Source organism: Lepisma saccharinum, chromosome 20, assembly GCF_977018435.1.
Source record: "Lepisma saccharinum chromosome 20, izLepSacc3.1, whole genome shotgun sequence".
In the NCBI taxonomy this organism is placed as follows: Eukaryota; Metazoa; Arthropoda; class Insecta; order Zygentoma; family Lepismatidae; genus Lepisma; species Lepisma saccharinum.
In genome coordinates, this window is record NC_139248.1 from 52,339,405 (window position 1) to 52,366,254 (window position 26,850).

Consider the following 26,850-nt stretch of genomic DNA (forward strand, 5'->3'; position numbering starts at 1 on the left):
AGAGTTTTTAGAGCCTAATTTAGGAACCTAAAAGGACACTCATTATGATCTAAAAATCCGAGGTCTACTTATGACATGGGTTCCCAGACTTTTTCGTTTGACGGCGCTCTTAGTGTTTCAAGATCTTTCCGTGGCGCCCAAGTCAGAATGTAGGCCTATCTAACACTTGCAACACTCAGTTAGTGTGGGTAGGTTGCTTGCCTTAAGTTAAAACATAAACACATTCCAAATTCAGGAACATTTTATGTGTAAAATTTACTAAATGAGCACATATTTTGATTGATGCTATGGTCCGATTCTGAAACCCTGAGCAGACTAACAAGTACGAGTAAGTATCATTTCAGTGAAAATATTGGAACATTTCTTGGCGCCCCTGTATGCCAGCCACGGCGCCCTAGGGCACCGGGGCACACTTTGGAAACCACTGTCTTATTAATTAAAATTCTGGGCTATTCTCGTGAACCTCATATTTACTTTAGTTCCCTCTCCTTATAGATCCCGAGAACTCATCAAAGCGGCCATATTGGACAATGACTTCATGAAGAACTTGGAAATGACGCAGATCCGCGAAATCGTGGACTGCATGTATCCTGTAGAGTATGCAGCTGGGAGCCTCATCATCAAAGAAGGGGATGTTGGCAGCATCGTGTACGTCATGGAAGGTAAGTGCTTGCCCTTTCTGTACGTCGTAGCGTATTGTGAATTACTTGCAGTGAGGATCGCGTCACGTTGAGGCTCTGTCCGAAAGGTCCAGAATGCAAGCTTGAAGTACGGTCTTGTCGGAAGTGACGTCACCTAGTGCAGTTCGAAAGTGACGTCACGCAGGACTCAGCAATGGGCCCGTTCCGAAAGTCGCACGAGTTTAACGCGTTAAACGAGTTATGGCAACTGGCTGTCCCATAAGTGCTTCCGTGCGTTTCGTGAGTTTCATTATGCTGTCCCAAAAGTCGCATTCCGTGCGTTTCGTGCAAGAACGAGATTCACCAAACGCAAGGGCCAGGAAGCTGGTTTGTTCGGTGAGAATCGTCTGCTGCTTGGAGACAAAGCGCGTGCTGATGGATTCAAACTGCACTATTTCGAAAAATGTATTATAATTTTAACAGATAGTCATATGAAGCAACATGCACAAGATAAGCATGCTTTAACCGTTCTTAGAATGTGATGAAAATGAGTAAGAGTGTCCACACTAAAGTTAATTTTTGCCGTAAGGACATTCCTTCCGCTGGACGCCATGTGGAAACGTTCTCTAAAGAAAACGCTGCGCCTGCGCTTTCGTCTAGTGTGTCCCATAAGTCTGTAAAATAACTGGTTTCACCAGATTCACCAGCCCAGTTATTTTCGTTGAATGCGTTCGTTTCGTTAAGACTTTCGGAACGTACCCATTGTAGTATTCTTTACTAGACTTCTGCACTCGTTGTTCACTTGTTTCAAATCGTGGAAAGTTGAAAGTCAGCCAGATGTTGGTTGTAGTTATTCTAATATGTGTGGGGCCTCACCGATGGCGCACTGGTAGCGTCGCTGCCTTCTAATCAAACGGTCCCGGGTTCAATACACGGTGAAGGCACATAGTGGCTTGGATCCCACTTTAAACTGTAAGACCAGTCCCAATTAACCTTACTAGGCATAAAGTGGACTTAAAACACCAAGTTAATAAATCAATCAATTCTAATGTGTGGAAATGTAAGTATAGGAATTTTTTGTAGTCCTACGTGCTTTCTGTGATGAAAAACAATGTGTTCGTAGTTTTGTCTACTGATCGTATTTGGTGATGCAGTCGAAGTGGAATTCGAAAGAATTCTAGTCCGAGACTGAACTGCGGGACCGTTCTCGAGGGTTTTCGCTTCAAATATGGTCTTGCACCTTTCGGACACGGCCTAAGTTGAAATGTGGTGGTCTCATGTCTCATTGTGCCGTCGTATCGATATTCGAACGGGGATGGAAACCAGGCCCTTCGTGTCTTGGCGAAATGAGCCGAGACGTGGCGATTGCCAATGGAGCTCTTCATTGTCAAACTTTTCCGGTGGCGGCATCCTCATTTGTTTGCCATAAATTGGAGCGCTATAGAATGGCTATTTTCACCAAATATAAGAGTTTCTCGTTTACATCGTCAATAAAAATGTGTTTAGAAAACCTTTAACATTAAACAGTCAGTCATAAGTTTCCGAAAATTACATTCTCCTGAACCTAAGAATTAACATATTAAAGAGCAACGGCAATATCGTATGTTTATGCACAAAAAACGTTAAACTTGACGTCGCTTGGATCGATAATATAGAAATTTAGATTCTACACTACGCTTTAGGTTTTTTTTCTGGTTGAGAGTATGTGTAAATTCAACGACGGGGGTAGAATTCGAATAAACTCCAAAAATTATCCAGAAAAATTTATTAAGTATATATGCGCATGATATTTATTATTATACACTATGCCCTATAACAGTGGCGGCTGGCAGCTAGTATGATGGGTAGTGCCAACGTGATCAAGAAATCGAAAAATTTTCGCTAGCATATGTCATAGAAATCTAATGAAAGAGGTAATTTTAATGGAACTTTGTTTACTAAAATTGCAGACAAAAATTCAGAGTTCCTAAGATTGTTTTTTTTTACTTCCCATTTGTACTACTTTTGGCTAATTGCGAAGATAAGGATGAGTGAACACTCACAAAGAAAACCGATGCCCAGGCCGAGATTCGAACCCGCAATCCCTGGTGTCGTAGCATGCTGTGCGGTGGTCGGCCAGAGTTTCTAGGAAATAAATACGACTATTAAAATTTCGACGCCTGTCACCTTTACCATTTTTTTATATTTTTAAATAGAATTTATTTTTAAATCTGGCGTGGGACAGCCAAGTTGTTTAACGTTTAATTTAATATTGTAAATCTAATATACACCTTGGAAAACGGTGTATGTAATAATGCTCTAATTTGACTCATCTTTACTAACTACCCTTCATTTCACACACCATCAAACACTATCACTTCACTAAAAATAAAAACACTGAACAATTAGAGACACCGAGTCGATCACGGTATTCTCGCCTTGCTTTGTTTAAAATTTTACAACCCCAGCACGGCAGACGGTACATCAACGATCGGTGTTACTAACAACTGAAATATGATTATCTGTTTAATGAACTGTAGATCTACAATTTTTAGAATTCAATGCAAGAAATTGAATTATATCTCAAAGTGAAATTCTTATACTGATAGATTTTCCGTGTGATTTTTTACAATTATTAAAGTAAAAAATCCCCTGGTGATGCGAATTCCCTTTGATATTTAGGCAATTCTTTTGTACAGAAAATGTCTTGAATGTTGTCAACGTCAGTTGCAACACATGAGTGTCTGTGTGCATGAGAGCAAGGGATATATCTTTTCCTAAGGAAGATATCGATAACAAAAAAGTCTGGATGGCTCTTTAGACGCATCTATCTAAATGGTTATATAAATTTGGGGAAGATATTACGTTCGTTCTTGCCAGGTATGCAGGAAAATATCTTTCTCGCGAATTACTTCTCCAACGAGTATTACAAATCGGTCAGGATTAGTCACTTCTCTGTGAAGTTTGCAACTATGTCAACACAATGCGAAAGCTCTCGCGTCGTGCCAGCCGAAAAGGGGCATGGCTGGTTGTCTTATGGCTACTGGGCTACCACCTCCTCGCTCGTTAACTGCGGAGACTTTTTCATGCCTCCGCGCATGCCTCTGCGCACAGGCCAGACTATGCTGGCCCAGAGCAAGTGAGAGAAGAGCTGGGGATGCGGCGCAGGAATTGAGGCGGCCGTAAGATTCGAATCTCCTCGTTTGTAAATGTATTAATTTAACTATATTTTGGCAAAGCAAGTGCTTTTTCTTTTTCTGAGGGTAGAGCCATGGCACGGCGGATCTCCCCTTAGAGCCGCCGCTGCCCTATACTATATCTTATTTTCCTTGTATTAAGCATTTTACCTTTGTGTTTTCGTCTTTTATTTTTTGATTACAACACTTTCAAAATTATAGTTCCTGCAAATAAGAACGCCCTAGAGGTTGCGACACATGAAACAGAAGATAATTTTTTTTTGTAATAACTTTTCTTCTCGATATTTTTGTATCAATTAAACAGATGACCATAACAGTTGGGCTGAAAATTTCATAGGCTGACTCATAGATGGCGTTACTAGAATTAAATCCATGTGATTTTTACTTAGTACTAACCTTCAAAGGATACATGTATAAATTTCACAGCTGCAGGATAATTAGTTCGTGAGATATAGCATTGTGAGTGAAGCAGCTTTTGTTATTGTGAAAAAATGGATAAAAAAGAATTTCGTGTGTTAATAAAGCATTGCTTTTTGGCGAAAAAAAATACTGTTGAAGCCAAGGCTTGGCTTGATAAACATTATTCGGACTCTGCACCAGGAAAATCAACCGTTGAGAAGTGGTTTGCTAAATTTAAACGAGGCGAAATGAGCATCGAAGACGATGCACGCAGTGGACGCCCCAAAGAGGCTGTTACCGACGAAAACATCAAAAAAGTCCACAAAATAATTTTAAATGATCGTAAAGTGAAGTTGATCGAGATAGCTGAGACTTTAAAAATATCAAAGGAACGTGTTGGACATATTGTGCATGAATATTTGAACATGCGAAAGCTGTGTGCAAAATGGGTGCCGCACGTGCTCACAATCGATCAAAAGCAACAACGTTTTGATGATTCGGAGCAATGTTTAGCGATATTCAACCGTAATAAACACGAATTTTTCCGTCGATATATTACAATGGATGAAACATGGCTCCATAACTACACTCCAGAGTCCAATCGACAGTCAGCCGAGTGGACTGCACGTGATGAACCGAATCCAAAGCGTGGAAAGACGCAACAGTCGGCTGGCAAGGTTATGGCATCAGTATTCTGGGATGCGCATGGTATTATATTCATCGATTACCTCAAAAAGGGCCAGACTATCAACAGCGATTATTACATAGCGTTGTTGGAGCGTTTAAAGGATGAAATCACGAAAAAACGGCCCCATTTGAAGAAGAAAAAAGTGCTGTTTCATCAAGACAATGCACCGTCTCACAAATCAATGAAAACGATGGCAAAATTATATGAATTAGACTACGAATTGCTTCCCCATCCACCATATTCTCCAGATCTGGCCCCCAGTGACTTTTTCCTGTTTGCAGACCTTAAAAGAATGCTCGCTGGAAAGAAATTTAGCACTGATGAAGAGGTAATCGCCGAAACTGAGGGCTATTTTGAGGCTAAAGAGAAATCGTACTATAAAAATGGCATCGAAAAATTGTATGACCGCTATAATCGTTGTATCGCCCTCAAAGGCAACTATATTGAATAATAAAATCGAGTTTTGTCAAAAAAATATTTTTTACTATGTTAGCCTACGAACTTTTCAGCCCAACTGTTATTTACTAACCATGTCGAAAAGTGTGATTGCGTAAAAAAGCAAAAAAGGTCGGTTATTAATAACAACTGTAGAAGTAATAGTACAATCGCGCAGAATAATTATGTATAATTCTTTAACGGACTCACAACCATAAAACACTCAAAATGTGAAAATTGCAAGTGGTGTAAACATGTAAAAGTAAAGGTAAAGTGTTCCCCTGTGCATAGCACCACGCCATGAAGGCGTATAGGGGGTGTGGGGGTAACGCCCCACACTTTCTTGATCCGGTCGTGAGTAGGGGTGATGTGATCAGCATCACGCCCCTGACCGCCTTTACCCCCCAGGGTTTCCCCCAGGTACCCATGTTATTCGACGCTGGGTGGACGCCATGTACTGTGCAAATTTTATCGTTTCTTAGTTCCGATATCTTTTCTGTTGTTGACTGTTATCTTTTTTAAAATCCTAGTTTTACAGCATTGATCATTCATCTATCATGTTTGCGATCTAATATACAAGGGTTGGATAAAAAGTAATGGCAACACTGCTGTCCCGTGAAAGGGGTGAGTCACAGCGCCACAAGCGTTTCGTGGCTGATAAAGGAATGTCAGACGAGGAAGTATAGTGAGTGGGAGCGATTGTATGTTTTTCAGTCAAAAACAGCAGTGCTCTGAAGCAGAGGACGAGAGTGCAAGCGCCCTAACAATATGTTTAGGCAAGAAGAACAACGTCTCTCAGGCAGACGGTCAACGCTGCCTACTTCTGCACCTTCTTGCAACACCACCTTCGTCTCGCATTAAGAAGGAAGCGACGGCACGATGTCCCATCATCCTGCTTGACAATGCAAGGTGTCACACTGCGAACAATGTGACGGTGCTCCTGCATAACTGGTAGTGGGAGGTACTGGAACATCCGCCGTATTCACCGGTATGAGACCGTGTGATTACGACCGTTTTGTCAAAATGAAGGAACCACTGGGCGGGAAGCACTACGACACGCGCGAAGCCATCATACGTGCTATGGGGCGGTCACTGCGGGACATCGACAGTGATGGACGCGCTGACGGTGTACGACGCCTTCCATACGTGTGACAGAAGGTCGTAGAGATGAGGGGCGATTACTTTGAAGGAATGTAACACGTGCTCCTCTGCCAATACAGTCAAGTACCAATTATACCAGTGTTGCCATTACTTTTTATCCAACCCTTGTAATAGCAACACGATCAGCAACAAATTCCCCATGGGAGACCAATTGCCCATCAAAAGCGTGGAGATACAACAGGGGTGCTGCCACCTACAATACCTTTCATTGACCAGGCCCAGCCGGGAATTTCCCCAGAAACGGAAAATTTAAGAGACATAATCTAAGGGAAAAGAGAGAAACATCTAAAAATATGTAAGAAACAGGGAAATCATGTGTCATGCATTAATGCATGTCGTTTTCATAATTCTTGCCATCGCTACGGTAAACTGAATGGTCAGATAGAAGGAAATGAGCAAAGAAAACAACCTCTCAAGAGGTTTCGGGTTCCAACCCCTTTCGAGGATCCAAAATTCAAATGTAGATCCAGTTCCGAACAGCCTGTGAAACTATAATAATATATTCGATCCTGTTAAACTTTGTGATTTTATGTGAGTTTTCGAAAGTATTAGTATTATTTCCGAAATCCTGGCCGTTGGGAGGGACCATCATCCCTATCGCCCTCAGCGGAGCCGCGCCTGTAAGTTCTACATTTCTGTCTTCCTGTAATTCTTTGTTTATCTTTCTGTTTCTCAGTTTCCATTCCTTTCTCTCGATTTGTCTTCCATTCTTTTCTCTCTCTCTCTTTCTCGCCTCTTCTATTTCTTTCACCCTTTCTTCCTCTTTTTCTCTTTATTTTTGTTCTGTATTTCTTTTTTCCTCTTATTTATTCTCACTTCCTCTCTCTTTCTTCTATTTTTCTGTCTTCCCGGTTTTCCATCTCTATCTTTCGATTTGTGTATCGTTTTTTCTCTTTCTCTCTTTTACCCTTTCCGCATCTTTTTTCTGTATCTTCGTTCTATATTTTTCCCTCAGTTTCTATCACGTCCTCACTATTTCTCTCTTTCTTTTCATGTTTCCTTCTCCCTCCTTTTTCTCTTTCTATTACTTTCTCACGCTTTCTACTGTTTTCCATCTCTTTCGATCACTTTTGTCTCAGAGTGCGAAATTATTTACGACTCTTGGGCAGGTGAGGAAGATCTTAATTTACACATACACACACACTCCCGGCCTGGGCATGGATATTTGTGAGTGTCCATTCATCAATTTCATCATATTATCACTCATCCCCATCTTCGCAAATTAGCCAGAAGTGGCACAAAAAGCGAAGTAAAATAAAGCAAATCAATCAATCAACACACACACACACACACACACACACACACACATATTATATGACACACAGATTTATTATGTTGTTGCACATTAAAGCAAATTACTATATATTTAAATATATATTATTAGACACATGTAAATAAATTCATTCGTTACTTTTATGCATATATCAGATATTTATAAATTGGCTAATTAATTCCTTTACCAAAAGGTTCAAAATGTCAATAAATTGCAATATGGTTTCATTATGTTTTTTTTTTACTGTTTGCTTTTCATTCACATAAATCAATTAGATTTCGTACTTATATTTGCCTTGCATTGTTATTTTATTTTTAATGTGTGTATATTATCAATGGTCTAGATCTGTTAAGGCCTCTTCACACAGAGAGAGGAAGGGGGGAGGTTAAGAGCATGCAACACTCACACACAAATACAGAGACAGACTTAGTTCTTTGTGCTTTTGATAATTTCGTAATAAAGTATATTTGAAGTTAAAATCTTATTGCTTATCTACATTCTTATAACAAAAGCTCTACCTTCCCGGAAATTTCTGACGGTTTTTTTTAAGGAGAAGATTGTTGGTGGAGCGCCCCCCCCCCCACCCAAGATTTTTGATCCTGCTTTGTCTCCATTTTTGTCTCTCATTCTTTATTTCTTTTTGTCTGCTCTTCTACTTCTTTCATCCTTTCTAAATCCTTCATTTGATTTTCTATTTTCTCTTTCTCTGTATGCCTCTTTCGTTCTATATATCTGTTCATCCTCATTAGTGACGTATTTTGGGACCCAGAGGCCCACGTAGTCGAATGGTTGCACTCTCGTCTTTTGTACGATCAGTCCTGGGTTTAATTCCCGGTGGGAGATAAAAAAAAATCGGCGGTGATGCATCGTCGTGAGGACAAATGGGGAGCTAATTGAAAAGAAGTAACAGTCTCCGGTCTTGAAATCTAGAAAGCAGCCGCGATGGGACTCGATACGCTGACCACGCGTCACCCAATGAAGAAACCTCTCTGACAGACCCTTGCCCCAAATGTCCGTTACACCATGGAGTTTTTAAAAAAGTTTTCTTCAGGTATTAAATACATACATGCATACATATGTGTTCTTTAACAGTAATACATAACATAGCACGTGGCTCTACAGTCCTAGTGCTAGAGGAAACGAACCGGAAAGAATGGCCTAACCCGGAAATAATTCCAACACAAATGTATTTTGTGCCGGATTGTGCGGAATGGTATAGTGAATAATACATTAAAAATCCACCATCCACATGTTTGGGGAAAATCCGCCATTTTGGAAAATTGCTGCAGAAATTCACTTTAAAAATTAAAAAAATATGTAATATCTCGAAAACGGTGCATTGCACACAAAAAGTGAGGATAACCAAAATGAAGGTGCAGAAAATTTGCTAAATTGTAGTTTTTGTTTGATAGCGCTACCATAAACCGTAATTGAATTAGAAAGATTAGAAATAGAGCACGTAAAACACATGACTCGGCAATAAACTACATATCTCCTCAACCCCTTAATCTAAAGACACGAAAGAAGAACCAATCTCTAGAGGAAATCATAGTCTAGGAATTTGGTCCAGTGACTTTGGGACGTAAATTGCATAGTTTCTTACATATTTGCTGTTTTTTGTGTCGGAAACCAACTTTTACGCTAATTCTAAAAATGAAAGAAAATATTTGAATCTTTCTAATTCAATTAAGGTTTATGGTAGCGCTATCAAACAAAAGCTACAGTTTAGCAAATTTTGTGCCATTTTATTTTCGTTATGTCCACTTTTTGTGTGCAATGCACAGTTTTCGAGATATTATATTTTTTAAATTTTTTAAAGTGAATTTTTGCCACCATTTGGCAAGATGGCGGGTTTTCCCCAAACATGTGGATGGTTAATTTTTAATGTATTTGTGTTGCAATTATTTTCGGGTGAAATCGTTTATTTCCTCTACTATAGGAGGGCCTTGGCCAGTGCCGGATGTACAAGCTTCAAAACCCCGCAAGGGGGGGGGGGCGGAGTCAAGTAAGCCTTTAGGGGGCCCTCAGCCATTGACATAGTAGAAGGTTCGAGTATGTAAAAAATAAATGTAGTTACTCAGGGATACAGGTAAAGGTAAATTTAAAGTTCCCTGTTGGCATATAGCGCCGTGCCTTCAAGGCACATTTAGGGTATGTGAGGTTAGGGCCACACATATTTTCGATGTCGGCCATCTTCGAGATTATGTGATCAGCACCACGCTGCAGCCGCCTTTACTCCCTCCTCCGGGTACCATTTGATTTGAAGCTGGGTGGGCCCTTGAGCCGCTTTATGCTGGAACAAAGTCGGAAAGATTCCGACCTTAGATCCTCCAGCGCAGGTTTCCCGCGTGGCAGTCAGACTAGAATGAAATAAGGCTAGAATTTCACGAGAAATGCAATGGTGAAGGTTTCTTCAACCTATCTTCAATCAGGAAAAAAGTTATGACTGCATGATTGTAACAAATGTATCATTTCCAGGTGTGAGAAAACAGTAGGGCTAGGATTTTGATGACCTAAAAATTCGTAAAAAATGCCCTTAAAAAGATGCATTTATGACCTAAAAATTGCCAAAAAATGACTTTAAAAATGACCTAAAAACCGTTAAAAATTCCAAAGTATAATTTTATTTGCACTTCAAATTACAGCAACTGTAGTATGCAACTTTTGACAAATTATGAGAGGTTACTGTTCAGTTTTGAGTTGCAGTGTGTAACGAATATTTTCTGTAAATTTTCAAAAAGAAATGAATGACGATTGTCAGCCAGCACACTTTTATACATAGAAAAGCTCCTTTCAACATCAACAGAGGTAATAGGGGCATATTTAAAACATACAATGTCACTTGGTTCTAATTCGGTTTGAGAGTCTGGCAATGAAAACGTTTTCCCACACAATACGTCACGAATAGAACATATTATTGTATATCCTGCATTTTTCCCTAGCACTTTCTGCATCTTTTCTCTCACTTGTATTCCAACAGTACCTGGAACTGCTTCCAATTATCCTGAACTTTGTTAAGGACATTAACTTGATCAACCAACGTAGCTCCAGATGTCTCGAGTGAAGTTATGGCAGAAGGTAGGAAGCCGAAGTTGGACTTTATATAGCATAATTTTCCCTCCATTTCGGGATCAGCCAAGAGTTCCTGTGCTTGTCTTATACACAATGCTTCACTGCTGTCGAACGAGGTTACAACTTCTTTCACAACTTTATAATTTTCACAATAGTAACCACAAGCCTCTAACCATGTACCCCATCTAGTAAGAATAGGAGCTGGTGGCAAAGGCACATCAGGTGCATGAGACCTAAAAGCTAACACTCGTGATGGGGACTTGAGGAAAATCTTCTTAATGTTTGCAATCAGTTGGTCTACATCAGGAAAGTGACTTCGCAGTTCTTCAGCAATACGATGACACGCATGTGCAAGACATGTTACATGTACCATTTTCGAGTACAGACCTTTCAGAGAATTCCCTGCTTTAACCATGTACGGTGCCGCATCTGTTACGAAAAGCAACACCTTGTCATATTGAATGCCGTCGGGCCACAATAACTGAATCGCGTTATTGAAAACTTTGCTGATCGTTGAATAATTCACTTTTTCTAGACATTCACAATTTATTAGAAACACTTGAGTAGACTCGGATTCCTGCATCGTACCAATCACTACATTTGCAATGTACCGTCCGAGTGAGTCGGTACTTTCGTCAATTGACACCCATATTTTTTAACATTAATTTTCTGCCGAATTTGATCCATTGTTTGGTTGTAGCATTTCTTGACATATTTTTTTCTTAGCGTGGAGGGGCCTCCCCGATGGCGCAGTGGTAGCGCCGTCGCCTTGTACTCAAGGGGTCCCGGGTTCGATACCCGGTGGAGACACATGGCACAGTGGTTCGGATCCCACTTTAAACCGTAGGTCCAGTCCCGATTAGCCTTACTGTGCATAAAGTGGACTTAAAACACCAACTCAAACCAAACCAAACCAAACCTTAGCGTGGAAGAATCTGGTATCGATTTCCCAGTATATTTTTCCAAAAATGCTCGAAGTTTAGGATTATTTAGTTTACTTAGAGGAATGTCAGCAGAAATAAAAGCGTCGCACAGTTCTTCAGAAATAACAGAGGATTTGGAGGAACACTCACCCATTAACAATTGCACCGTCCTCTCCTGATCTTGAATTTGCTTCAGAGCTGCCTTGTGTTTCTCTCGGTTGACATGTTGCTCCACCGTGAATTTCTTTTCCGCAGCAACTCTTACACCACAAAGCTGACAGAATAATACTGATCCGTCCGTACTGAACGTATTTTCACCATACTGGGACACAAACTGTTTTAATTTGTACTGTGTACTTTGCTTGGTTTTTGGCATCTTGTCCAATGCTTCGAAAACCTGCTCTATTGAACACTGCACCAAAGTAAATTCTCGCAATAAACATGAACTTCGACAATGGCCAGATCACACGTTCTATCCATTCACTTTCAAGGAACACAACAATTGGACTGAGCAGATTAGAAGATAAGATTAGGCAGGGCAACGACTTTCTTCTCCTGGGGCAAAATTGCGAGCTGTTTTGAACTTCTAACAATTGAATTTCATTGTAAGGAAATCGTTATATTCGTGTTGTTTATTTTCTTCTGAGACGGATGGAAGGTAGCTGCGGTTTCATATATTTTAAATTGTCTAGGGAAGATATGAAAAAATAGGATATTTATTCATCTTAATCCTTTCACGTTAATGCTGCCCATGCACTCGCAGCGTACAAGTGCTCTGGAAAACTAAGAAAATAAAAAAATGACCAAAAAATGACTTAAAATGCCAAAAAATGACTTATACAAACCATAATGGCAAAAAATGCAAAAAAATGCCCCAACAAATAGTGCTTAAAAGTTTCAGCACGACATGAAACATATAAATATTTAAAGATTTGGGTTTCTTATTCACCAGAAAAAAAGATGGAATTTCATCATAATCCTAGCTCTAGTCATATGTATACATAACCCCCTTGTTGGCCCCTTCCCATTTAGAAATTTTGAGTTGAATTCAATATGGCGGACGTCCGCTTGGAACATACCAATGTGGTTCCCCTTAAACCTAACATGCTTCTATCATGACGAATTGTACCCAGCCTAACTCCTTTACTTTTTATGGGAGGTGTTAAAGGAGTTTTGAATCACCCTCATATGTAACTTTGTCAACATGAGATCAAGAATTACGCACACACATTCATTATATACGAGTATGTGTGTGTGTGATTGTGTGTGTGTGTGTATATATATATATATATATATGTGTGTGTGTGTGTGTGTGTGTGTGTGTGTTTAAAAGTTGGTAGGTAGGTAGAGGAGTCCTTTGGTAATATTTTGCGGGGGGAGGGAGAGGGCCAAGATTTGTAGATCCGGCACTGGCCTTGACCTATCTCCCGACTGCCAGTCTCCCTCCCACAATCCTACCTAGAGATGTGGAGATCTTCAACAGTTAATGGGGTAACGTGTGGTCAGCACGTCGAACCCCCAGCCGTTATAGGAGATTTCCCAGACCGGGTTACGCTACTCACTCGTAGCTCCGATGGTGGGTTGCCACCGGTGCTATATACTGGTCAAGAACCCAGAGACTGAACCCAGGCGGACTCGAACCCATGCCGTCCCGCAGTCGGAGTCCAAAGCACAGCACCTTAGACCGCAAGGCCACGGAGGACAAAAACAGTAATACACACGGTATTAAAAGAAACAAGAAGACTATCATATTTCCTAGTTAAAATCGTAAATATGCCTATAACATGATCATATTTTTTATGGATGGGTGGTGGAAAGTATTGGCTTCGGGTGGAAAGTTTGGATTGAATTGAGTTGGTGTTTTAAGTCCACTTTATGCACAGTAAGGCTAATCGGGACTGGACCTACAGTTTAAAATGCGATCCGAACCACTATGTGCCTCCACCGGGTATCGAGCCAGGGACCCCTTCATTACAAGGCGACGACACTACTGCTGCGCTGTCGGGGAGGACTGGAAAGTTAGGAGGTGGCCAAGGTAGACATTAGGTGGAGCGCCAAAATTCCACCTTGCCAGGGTGAATATTTACCTTTAGCTACCAATGAAGAACATAATATTTTTTAGAGATATGAGAATCAAAAGTAATGAAATAAAATGTAAAATGGCACCCATCATGCGAATAATTTATTTCCTAAGAATTGCGGCCAGAGTTAGAAATATTGCACCATCTCAATGTCAACTTCTTGCTGAAATACAAACGCACCAAATATTTCGTTTATGTGCTACGAGATGGCGCCAGCGTAGCAGCTGCGTAGTTATTGGGCTACTGCATATTGCCACCTAGCGGCAAACGTGTGAAACATTTGTGAGAGAGACTATGCGAGGACGGAAGTGAAGATGTAATGATATTCTGCTTGACCATGCTCTGACAGAAAAATTTGCGTAATGCATTTGATGTGGATTCCCAGTTACCTATGTTTTATGCGTGGATGATTTTTTAGTTGGGGAGGGGAGAGGGGAATCTTCCTCATCCATTGTTGGATTCTTGTGAAAGACATCCGTAGACAAATGCATTATTAACTGACCCCCGTGTCGGAGTGGTTAGCACATTGCGCTACGACGCCAGGGGTCCCGGATTCGAATCTCGGCCTGGGCCATGGGCGTCCGGAAGGGGGGGCAAGGGGGGCTGTGCCCACCCTGGAAAATGAAAGTCAACCAAAAATTATATATTTCACACACATAATTTCATTTCAGCTACAATAAAGTGTGTTAATTAATGGACGAACATGATAATTTCCAATTTAAGCAAAGTTTTTGAGGAAACAACATTATTATTGGGAAAATTTGGCTTGTTTGTCTCCCTGGATAACAGTACCTTCCTTGCCCCTCCCTGGAAAAAAATCCTGCGACGTCCATGGCCTGGGCATGCATGTTTGTGAGTGTCCATTCATCAATTTCATCATGTCATCATCATCAATCATACCCTCTTCGCAAATTATCCAAAAGAGGCACAAAAAGCGAAGTAAAAAAAAGGAAACCAACCAAACAAAAAAATGCATTATTATTAACAGTAGATAATTTGCAGAAACGATGTGTATAATTTCTTCGCATGTTTGTGCTTTTCTTCCGCACCAACAAACGCTGCTGGTTTTGTTATCAGATACACATTCAATCAATATTTGTTGGATCTTTATGCACGCGCGTGAATACTCGTTTGATTAAACGAGTAAATTGTTTTGATTTGTTTTAATCATCTTAATCATATGTTTGTGACTGATCCATCTGATCTTATCACCAGTCTTCCCCATCGTCACTACCAAAACTGGCAGTAAAGTGACGCAAAATACACAAATTCATCTTCTTCTTGTTCTTCCTTTTGCAGAGCTGAGTATCCAAAGCCCGTTCTGCCACTACAAAAACTGATCGTTCCATCCGCGATATGGTCTTCCAAAATTTATTTTTCCTTTTGTCCTGTAATTTAATAATTTTCGAGGCAAACAGCTATCTGGCAACCTCAGAGCATGTTGATTACACTTTAACTGGTATTTTTTTAAATTTCCTTCACCATTGTTTCGACCTTCCATTTATTTTGGATTTCTTCACTTCTAATTTTGTCTCGTAAGGTTACTCCACCGCAAAAATCTCACTTGTGAACAATTTATTCTAGTTTTATCATATTGACAAGAGTCCAACTTTTTCTACCGTATAGAAGAGCCGATTCTCAAATTATGTTATGGAATCTAATTTGAATTTTTTTCTCGTTTGTTTTGCAAAATTACTTTTCAAAATTCCATTTAATCTATAAATGTTTCTCGCTCACAAACACACAGACATAACACAACATATGCTCCACAGAGGAGTATACTGGCTGCGAGTCCAGCCGCCAGATCCTCGTTAGTCTGCAAAATGCAATCCATGGTGCACAATTTTTGACATTTGGGTGTTTTCACAAAAGCCAGTGTCATAGGCGTAACTTGGCGGGGGCAAGGGGTGGTGGTGAAATACTTCAGGACTCAATGTGTTGCGTGTATGTGTGTGAGGAACATCATTGAGGGCTCTTAAATTAAGAGAATGTTTTCCAAATTTGAAATGAATTGTTCAAAACATTCTTGACAACCTCCGTGAGTTCAAGATGTTGTGAGCATTCTTTTTTGCCCTCGAAGGCTCGGGACGAATACACTGTACACTCAACACTACTGGACATGAGTAGTTTTGTATATTTAAAAACGTATGATATTAATAGGTCCAAAATTATAAATGAATTTTACTCCGAAGCAACTTCGAGAAAGGAAACTGAAACTTCATTAGAACCAGAAGCTTGACTCATACTTCTGTGCTATATGTGGTATGTGGCGGGGAGGATTTCCATGTACAGTGGGATCCATGAGTATTACCGTGCAAATTGTTCATCGTGCACTTTTTTTGATCCAATAAGAGCTTCAAGAATTAAAAGAAAACTCAAAACAAGCTGTTGACTACTTCTGCACCAGCATACATAAAAATCCATTGTTTAAAAACACGTAGGATGTAAGAGAAACATTAATGAAAATAGTCATGGACAATTTGCACGGTAATACTCATTGGTCCCACTGTACCATAAACATCGAAATATGCATTGAAATTGAAAAACACACCTTAGAAATTGTATTATGGGTCCATATTCGCTTTATGACATCACGGATACTTTTGGGGCATGCCACATCTCCAGTGATCTGCGTCTACACGTAAACAACGATAGTCTACATTCTACACATAGACTATTTTATACACATAGGTTAGGTAATCTATGTAAATAACATGGCGAAAGGTGATAACTTAGCAAAGGGCGGCGTGGAATTAAATGAAAATTATACTGCGTATCAGTAGCTGATGTGTAAAGAGAACTTTACATACTTTTTCTTCCAAATTCGAACAATTTCTCACCTAGGAAAAACCCTAAGTTAGGAAATATTCTAGTGTTTTATGGGAAAAAAGACTAATTTTGCCTTACGACTGCCATCTGTTGTTTCTTTTGCATACTATTTATCTTCTTCCACAATTGATGATAGAAGAGAAGAGAAATTTTGTTGTAAATTGGAATCTTTTCAGTTCGTTAGGAACCAATAGTTGAAAATGTCACTTTCTTTTCATGAAACCCTTCAAAATTAATTTTGATGCACTTTAGATTGTCTACGTAGTCTATGTAAACTACAACCCAATGTAATCTACGCGTAGATTACGTGTAGACAACGCATGTAGACGTAAACATATAGTCTACGGCACATCACTGCACATCTCACATGATTCCAAATATTGAAGGAATTCCCGTCTAAAGGTCCACATTTCTTGCGTGGCTGGGTGATATAATTTCTCAACATAGATAGCGGGAAAATACTGCATTTCTATCACTTGTATTTTAAGAATAGAGATCGTTTACAGAGGAGAAATTGATGACCGGTTGCTTGGTTTATTTAATGTTTTCGTCTCAAATAACAGAATCATTATGCACTAGAGCTATTCACTGCTCAACATCAGTGACAAAGGTTGCTGCAAACAAATTGCAAAATAAATTAATGTACGGTATATTTCACAGCTGCCACAACGACGTGTTTACACGCAAAAAAAAAGAAATAGTTGAACTATCTTTGCAAAATAAATGTAAAATGATGCAAACAACCTCTCACAGTACTGCATACTTTGCACACCACGGCACAGAGTTTTCAAAGGCCTGATATTCTGGCCGAACCACAAGACCAGTTTTCCTGAGAAATATTATTATTTAATGTAGATACAGGGACAAAAGTGATGATAATTAAATAATTCAGAATTCACCCCTTTAGACGTCAACATGGATAAGTGGTTGAGCTCTGATTTCTTTTCTTTAAAAAATGGGAACTCTGACAGAAAAGGCTCCGAAACGTAGGAAAGAGAACTACATTGGTCCAATTTATAAAGTAGGTATTGTCCAGGTTTTCAGGGCTTTGGAAGTGCTGTGTGGTCCTTATGGTGTGGAGGGAGTCCTGCTGTTCACAGCCACTGGTAATGACATGGAACCGTGGACGATATATGCGTGTGAAAACCACCATAAAAATCCATAGTTCTTTCCAGTTCAAGTGCTGCGACGGTCACAGTGGATGGCGAAAAGTCAATGAATCTGAAATGTTTCATGCGTCACGCATAAATTATCTTGTTGATTTGTTCTTTCAAGTCCACATTATGCACATATAGGCTAATCGGGACTGGACCTACAGTTTAAATTGGGATGCGAGTCACTATGGGCCTCCACCGGGTATCGAACCTGGGACCCCTTGATTACAGGTTTAAGAATAGTGACAACAATAGTAAGTGTAAATTCCAACGTAAATAACCAGGTATTCCTTTATATACCTAAAATGTTAAATTGAATCTACTTAAATGCGAACAGTTTGCTTTAACCTAACATAACCTAACCTAACATGCAACTACCATTTGAAACAAGTATTTCTAGGCGGGGAAAGCCACGATAAAATAAGTCCCCAAGGACTAATATTTGCAACCATAAAGGAGAATAGTCTTTTATCTCCTAAATTTAAACAAAGTTTAAACAACAAAAGTTTACTGTGTCTTTAAAATTTGCTTGTTAATTTTCCAATAAATAATTAATGTTTTTAAAAGTTGAATTAGACATTAATTGTAGTATATTAATATAACTTGATAATTTTTATAGTTTTGCAAATGTGGCAGTTATTTAGCGAAATTGCCCTGAAGGATATATTTAATGGGATGGAAAATTTTCGGTCCTGCCCCCCCCCAAAGTTAAGTCCCAAGTTACGCCCATGACCAGTGTTATACGTTAACTATGCGTAACTAATTATAAATATTAATAATAATAATAAAAAAAATATTGGGTAAAGAACTATGACATGTTGTGTAGCTTAACGTGTTTACTGCTATTAATTTATGTCATTATGATGTAACTTGTAAATCGGCTACACCAGGGTGCGAAATCCTGGGGGGACAGGGAGATTTCCCCCCACTAACAATCGTGACCAACCAAAAAATTTCCCTGGGGGGAGAGTTTTTCTTGTAACAACAAAATATAAGCAATTAGTATTTACTTCTTATGTACTTTACTAAGGATAATATCGAAAAAACACAAAATAGTGAGTGAAGAATGCTTTCTCTCTTTTTCAAGAGATTATTACTCTGTCTACACCAATAACAATATGCATGCAATAAAAGAAGAAGAATGCAAGTCAAACATAATTATAAATTATAATAGTTTTGTATTAATACAAAAACTAAACAAAAGCTTGTAACAAGACTATTTCGTAATTTATTGACATCTTTACCCAGCTAGTAAAGGAATATAATTTGCTACTTTACACATATCTGATATATATAAAAGTAACTAATTAATTACTTTATGTGTATTTAATAATAATGTTTTTTTAAAATATTTAGTAATTAATTGACTTTTATATTTAATGACATTATAAATATCCATATCATAATAATTTATATATGTACGTGTGTGTATGTGGTGGGGGGGGTTTGTAGATTAAGATCTTCTTCCCCCCCACCAGTCTTCAATGATTTCGCACCCTGGGCTACACCACCGTAAAATTCCCCGTTGTAATCCTAAAGAAGTTGCACAGTAAGGTAAATCGGCCTTAGGTAATTTTTCAGTATTACACAACGTTTTGGTTTCGTTTCTAGTTTAGAGACGTCTGTCTCGTCTCGACAAATCTCGAAGGATATGCTCTCCTTGTCCTCTCGATATTTCAAAGCCCTTCCCGATGGCGCAGTGGCGTCACCTTGTAATTAAGGAGTCTCCGTTTCGATACCCGGTGGAGGCACACTGTGATTCGGATTCCACTCTAAACTGTAGGTCCAGCTCCGATTAGCCTTTCTGCTCCGTACAAGAACTCGATTTTTCAAAGGCCCTCTGGTTTCCACCCCAAACATAGACTAAACTAAGTACACGTATCATTATGTCCCGGAATTTTCTGCAATTACATATTTTTTCCTTTTGTACGTAGCGAAGCAAAAAATACAAGTGGTGTCGAATTACGATGTGAGATACCAATGTGAATTTCAACATATTTTAATATTTATTACATACTTCCCGTTTACATGACATATTTTTGCATAAAATGTGGTATTTGGGCAATCTATCAGGTTTTTCGTTCAGTAAGGCGCTACAATTGTGGGACAAACATTCAAACTTCGATTTCTCCAAAAATCAAAAACGAAAAATTAAAAAAATATTGTGTAGGGGAGACCGGGGGGGAGTTGTCCATAGGAGTTGACAAAGTCCATTTTATTTCCACCAATCAAGAGTTAGCAACATTGCAGGTTACTGTGAATGTGTGTCATCTCTAGAACCAACTCACAACTAAGAAGTTGAGTGTCTTGTTCACAAAGTATCAAGTGCATGACAAGTAACATAAATTCTTACTTGCGAAGTAAATTTTCTCAACTCTATATACGTTTTTAAAGTAAGTATGCACATATGTACCGATATTACATTCGGATACTTTGTTAAACTGCAATGTTTAGCATCGGCATGACCAGGAAGTCCAATATGGCGATCAGGGTGAGTTGACAATACTGTAGGCCTAGTGAGAAAATTGTTCTTCAATTAATTGTTTCATCAGAAACATCTTAGCATATAGACACATTGTTTGTAATAATATATATTAGATTAGGATTATAGGACAGTATATTGCATTTGTATGTGTGATATAACAATAAACATTGGGTAAAAAATTCAGTAAACAGTTTTGTAAACTTTTTTTTAAAGTTCGGAACATTTATGTCTCATGTTGTACCGTTCATTTGAAAATGTTTTTCTAATCCGTAATTTTTAAGGCAGTAAGTATATTGTTTGAAATAAAATATTCCAAGCCATGTATGGGGTAGAATTACACATATTTTCAACTGACCCCATATACGGGGTGAATACACAATACTGACACGCTTCGAAAAAAAAGCAATAACTTTACAAGTTTTAGTATCATGGTGTAATAAAAATTCACAGTGGTCAAGGAAACTACAGGTATTGCTCGTAGCATTTCAGCAATAGTAGATAGTGATTTTAAGAGCTGCAGAAATTTAAACATAAAAACATGCTCAACTCACCCCGGTCTCCTCTACAATTCTCTCAAAATGTCTTTAGTATCACCTTGACATGGTATGTATTGAAACAAAAGCGCTTTTTTTTATTTCTTTAAGAGACAATGCATTGTTGCATTAAATGTACATTTTATATTTTGCCTGACGAACCATTTTGTTCATTCAATGAGAATATTCTTCTACATTATAGAAATTTGAATGTATCTCTCGCGATGAAAAATATCTACCCACACTGTACACATAACTGCTGTCATTCACGTTACCGGTTTATCACATTATGAATTTTCCAATGTAATTTAGCACATTGCAATTTCATTATTTCAAGATAATTTTTTAAAATATACTAATAATATTGAGAAATTGATTTAGTAAAATCAGTGGCGGCGATTGGGGGGGGCAAGGTGCCAAAACGGGGGGGGGGACAATTTTATTTTCCCTTTGTAAATAAGGTTTGGTATAGTTCGGAGGCAAAAGTGCCAAAAGGTGGGGGGCAACTTCCCCCGCGCCCTCCCTAATCGCCACCACTAAGTTTTACTATTTCGAACCAAAGAACAGCATGGAAAAAGAAATGAGAAAGGTATTTTAATGTACTTACATATTTTTTTTCATTCTTCAGTATATGTATATATTTTTACATATTTCAGCGATTTTTCTACATATTTATGTACATATTTTGGATGTTTTGCCTGCATAAAAATCTGAGCCTAAGGTATCATGATATCACGTGACTCAGCTAGCATCTGAAGCATGATGATTACGGAGCGAAACTGCGTATTATAAATGGTTCGCACAGCCACGAACGCGAACCTACATTCACAGGATGAGGAAACGCTAGCGCCCCCTACGATTCGACTCCGTTTCCAATGAACATATCGGATTTCGCAACAGAATCTCATAATTTTTACGTTCTTATGACGTCATCAGCATATGATTTCCACGAGGTGTGGGAGTGTTCCTTTTTCATCTCATGTTTATGATAATAGCGGAGGAAGAGGGAATAGAATGGAGCCCGCAGATTTAGAAATGATAGAAAACCACAGCGCAAGTCACGAAATATGATTTCATGTTCTAAGTGGTAATAATTATTCGTTATACTATGGCGTAACATTTATTACCAATAATGGTGTCATTCAGCAGCTCTGCCTTGTTTCGCCTGAACTGGTTCTGTGGAGAATGGAGTTTCTGCTAGTTTCTGAATATTCAATTGATCGCGCTACTACGCCAGGGGTCCCGGGTTCGAATCCCGGCCTGGGCATGGATGTTTGTGAGTGTCCAATCATCAATTTCATCATATCATCACTCATCCTCATCTTCGCAAATTAGCCAAATGTGGCACAAAAGGCGAAGTAAAAAAAAGCAATTCAATGATCAATAAACAATAAGAATATTCCATTGATAGGGAGTAGAGATAGTCTGGATACAATTGGCGAGATTTTTCAAACTCTCGTGTACAACGTCTGTCTCGTTCTCGTGTCGAGCTGTAAATGCCGGTCTCGTCATACACAGTACAGAGTATTTCAAAAGTTGCCACCCTAAATTTGAGTAAGAATCTAAGAGCATGGTCAGTATAGGCTTATAATTTTGGTTACTGTTTCGACCAGGAGGGTGTCGCTTGCTGTACTTCGTTATCTGAATCCCAGATTGAGCCTCCTTAAGAGATCTGATCGCTAGGGACTAAGTCCGGAGAGTAAGGAGGGTGTAGGAAAATTTTCATTCGTAAGTCATCAATGTTCTGAACAGTCGCAGCAACGGTATGTGAATGGGCATTGTCATGTTGCAAGCAAATGTCTTTCGAAGCAAGTTCATGACCTAATAATTGCTCATAATTCTAGATTGCTAATGTTAAATCTCCATTACTGCGGAGATTCCGCCATTAACACAGAGATTTCGCTTCAATTATCAGAGGTTTTTTTTAAATGAAATTTCACCTAGTTTCCCGCATTACATTACAAATCTTAGTCCGTTTAGAGATTTTAAATACCATTGAGTGCAAGTTAATTCCATACAATACATTTTAGAAAGTAGTTATTGGCTGAAGTTAAACAATTTTTCTCCAGAATGCTCATTCCAGAGAAAAAAGGAGATAATAAATTACCACAGGATCATATTTCGAAGTTTTGCTATCGGCAACAACTTATTACATGGTTTACAACCAATAGCGTTTTGACCAGCACGTATTGAGTTTACAATAGCCATTTTATGCGAGAAGTGTAAAAAGTTACATTTTAGTCTCATATAATCTTGGTTGGCAACACTAGCAGTTCCGATTTTTTTTCGGCAGACTCAAGCAGCATGTGCCGAAGAACTGATCATACCACATTGGAATCCCGGCCTTGGCATGGGTGTCCTTTGTTGGGTACAGTCACCATTTCAACCTCATCGTCGCGATTAACCAAAAAGTGATAGAAAGTGAAGAGAAATAAAGAAATGTACAAATAATTTGGTCACAGCTGCATTTCGCATTCTACATTGGTCATTGCGGCAGTACGCTATTTAATTGATGGCGACATGATACCTCGGTGACAGGCACGTATCCAGAGGGGGGGCTCAGGGGGCTCGAGCCCCCTCCGAAATTTTTCGATTTACACTAGATAAAATGAGGTTTTTGGCTTATGTGTGTGAAATAAAATATTGTAATATAATTTAAGGAGAAATATAATTATCGAGGAAAGGTGGAGAATGTTCTAGAACTCTGAAGGATAACCCTGTTATTGATAATATTGTATGTAAACTTTTCTTGCTCTTTCGGTGTTGTCGCAACGAACTTAAGCATAATTTAAAGATTTGTCAGCATTTGGAAGTTGCACAACAAAGTAGCGCCATGAGTCAGGCGATCCGTCGCATTACTACAATAAAAAGTGCGGAACATTCCAGAATATTATATGGATATAAATACGCAGATTCAATTTCACAGTTGGTCTGTACGAACAGAATAATTCAATAAGACTTCACGAGTAAGTGTGACAGTCGATTAGTGATCAGTCAGTGTCCATTGACAGTTTTATAAGATGTAGAGATTCGGGGGGGAGGGGGGGGGAAGAGGACTGGTGTCACATTTTCCTGGAAAGTGCTGAAGTCTACCACTATAAGTACAATTTCGGGTCCAAAGCTGAAGACATTGCCGACAGTGTAGTGCTAGTTTCGAGTCATGAGCCGAAGAAATCGAAGGTCTCTAAAGTAAATATTTCAGCAGTAATGGGCATTGGAGCATCATTAAAAAAAAAAAATAAAATAAAAAAAAAAAAAGTAAATAAGCTGCACAGATAGACTAAAAATCTAAGTTTTGAGTGACGATTTATTACTGACCGGACCAAGTTTCGTGTATGCAGTCCTAAAGTTTCGTGGGTTAAAAAAGGACTTTTAAGTAAACTGTAATAAGCAAACTTACTACCACAAAGGGGCAGCCATGAAGGCCGAAAATTTTATGAATGTCGAGAAGAGAAAGCAAGAAGATGTTGCATATGTGGAAATTTTAGCGGAAAAAGCAAGCTCGACCATGACTCCAAAACCAGGGTCTCTGGCATATACCGCGCCATTCTTTGTTCTACCAAGTGAGCTACCGAGTCACCCTTGGCTTCGCTTGATCTTTTGCTGTCGCTGTAGAGCAATGGCACGGTATGCCTGGTGGAGTCAGCATTTTCCGCTAAAATTTCTGCATAGCACATCTCTTGTGTATGCCCAACAGTAAGATGTTGCCTGTTTAATTAACAAGCACAGAAAAAGGAGACAGAATAAAACTAAGGGACATTCCCACCGGTTGACAAGATATTTTTCTTCTGTGGTCAACACGAGCTGCCGTTTCAAGGTGACAATGAGATTGACCCACCAGGTTTTATACCGAAGTCGCTTGAGGATTTCACAAATCGAACACAGGCTTGTGCAGCCTGTCGTGCTATGCTACGGTGTGAAAAGTTTCTGTTGATTGGGTCACTCATTGCAAACGACGTGTGTGTGCCTTCAGTCTGAATTATTCCTAAATCTTGAAGATCCAAGTCACAAGGATGAAAAATTAGGATTTTTGTTAAGGTTACGCTTCGAAGGCAGGCGACAACACCATAAAGGATCATATCCAAACCTGGGAGAACACATTCGAATGGATTGTCCATTGCATAACAGCTTCGTGAAACGGACACACATACACATACTGAGATCGATTCGGCACAAACACAACGTTCGTACATTGCAACAGAGGATTCGAGCCCGATATCACGTTCTGAAAGAAAGAAAAGAACAGCAGGTTAAACAGTGGCAGATTTAGGAGACAGTTGCTCTCCATTTTTGGCCCCGCACTATGGCTTTTTAGTGCTAACCTTTGTCTACCAAGAGAAAGTAAACTTTTCTTGCCCCCTCCCCCCCCCCCCCCCCCCGTTTTGGAACTGAATCGCCACCATCGACCTTAAAACTTGCGAGGTTCTATCTATACCCCTGTAAAAAAAATGATGTTTAGCCCCCCCCGAAAAGAATTTCTGGATACGTGCCTGCTCGGTGATGTTCGTGTTCTTGAACTATTCAGCAAATGCACAAGTGAAGGGACCCTCTGAAGAGAAAGGGCGCCGAGCAGCGTTGCCAGGCATATTAATTTTTCAGTGTACGGGACGAGATTTTTCCAAATTAGAAGCACCAGATTATTATTTCAGAATATCAAGATGGTTTATAAATGTATTTTATATAAAATTAATAAACTCATCAAATTGTACTAACTCACATGTATATTTACAGTATATTTACAAACTATCGTAGCAAATTATAGTTTAGATCGAGGAGAATGTAGCTAGCTATATGACACGGCTATTTGTAATGAAATATAATTTTCAACGTAACAAATTATAAACTTAAAAATATTTAAATTAATATCCATACAATGATTAATTCGGAGTTTTATGAGCTAATACAGCACACGAGTGTCCCTTGAATATCCATTGGTTGGTCGATTTATCCAATTGGATATACTTCATGGATTGTTGTGAATCACAGCTAGTGTTGTCCACGGGACGAGACGGGACAGGCTTTTAAAAATTCGAGACGAGACGAGATTGACCATGTGTCATGAGACAAACGAATATTTTCGAGACGAGACAGCATTTCCACGAAACTTCCACGAGACGAGACAGGCCAAAGTCTCGTCTCGTGGGCAACACTAATCACAGCAGTGCATACCTATTTCTAATAAGAGGGAAATATTATCAGGACCTTTGGATTTCATTGAAATATATTGTGGATTACATAAAAGAAAATCCCATACAGATATCAATAATGGATGTCCAAAATTGGACAAGTTTTTATTCTGTTTAGACATCTAAAAATTGTTAGAAATATAATTCTAAAACTGAATATTCAACAGATGTCACTTATCAACCATCGTCGTGGTAAAGATTCATTCATTGCTTTCTGCCCAGGGGAGGTCTTCCCTTGCAACCTCCATTCTGTTCGATCTTGAACCCTTTGCTTTCTGGCAGCGTTGGACCCATTTATTTTGGTGTCAATCATTTGGTATTTTCTTCTTCCCAGGATCTTCTTTCCCCCGAGAATTCCTTCAATAGCATCCCTTAGGATACAGTTTCTTCTCATCCAGCGACCTAACCAATTTATTTTTCTCCTCATGGTTATCTTCAGCATTGATCTCTTTCCTCCCAACTCTTTCTAGCACTGTTTCCTTTCTAAATTTCTCTGTCCATTTCACACGTTCCATTCTACTCCATAGCCACATTTCTAGAGCTTGCAGTCGCTTTTTCTCACTTGTTCCTCAGTGTCCATATACGCTACACTCCATGCAAAGCATTTCATTAGTCTTTACCTCAGGTCTTTGTTCATAGATCGTCGATATTCTTACTTTCATTTCTTGACTGCATTTCATATCATTGTTTATGATGCATCCAATATAATTAAAGCTATCTACTTGCTCGATTCTCTCACCTCTGATACTCACATTTGCCTTCCTCTGTTTTTTTTTTCGATCACCATTGCTTTCGTCTTATTCACATTTATTCTTCTCCCGAACTGTCCACAGTG

General features: G+C 39.1%; 1 protein-coding gene across 1 annotated transcript in view; it reads left to right on the top strand.

Annotated features, from left to right (window-relative positions):
• LOC146003466 (cGMP-dependent protein kinase egl-4-like) overlaps window positions 1–26,381 on the top strand; it is a 138,750-nt gene extending 112,369 nt beyond the window's left edge. The window contains exons 2-3 of the mRNA XM_083141754.1: window positions 496–662; window positions 26,350–26,381. Coding sequence (XP_082997880.1) covers window positions 496–662; window positions 26,350–26,381 — 199 coding nt within the window. The remainder of the gene's footprint in view (window positions 1–495; window positions 663–26,349) is intronic.
• Window positions 26,382–26,850: the final 469 nt, after the last annotated feature.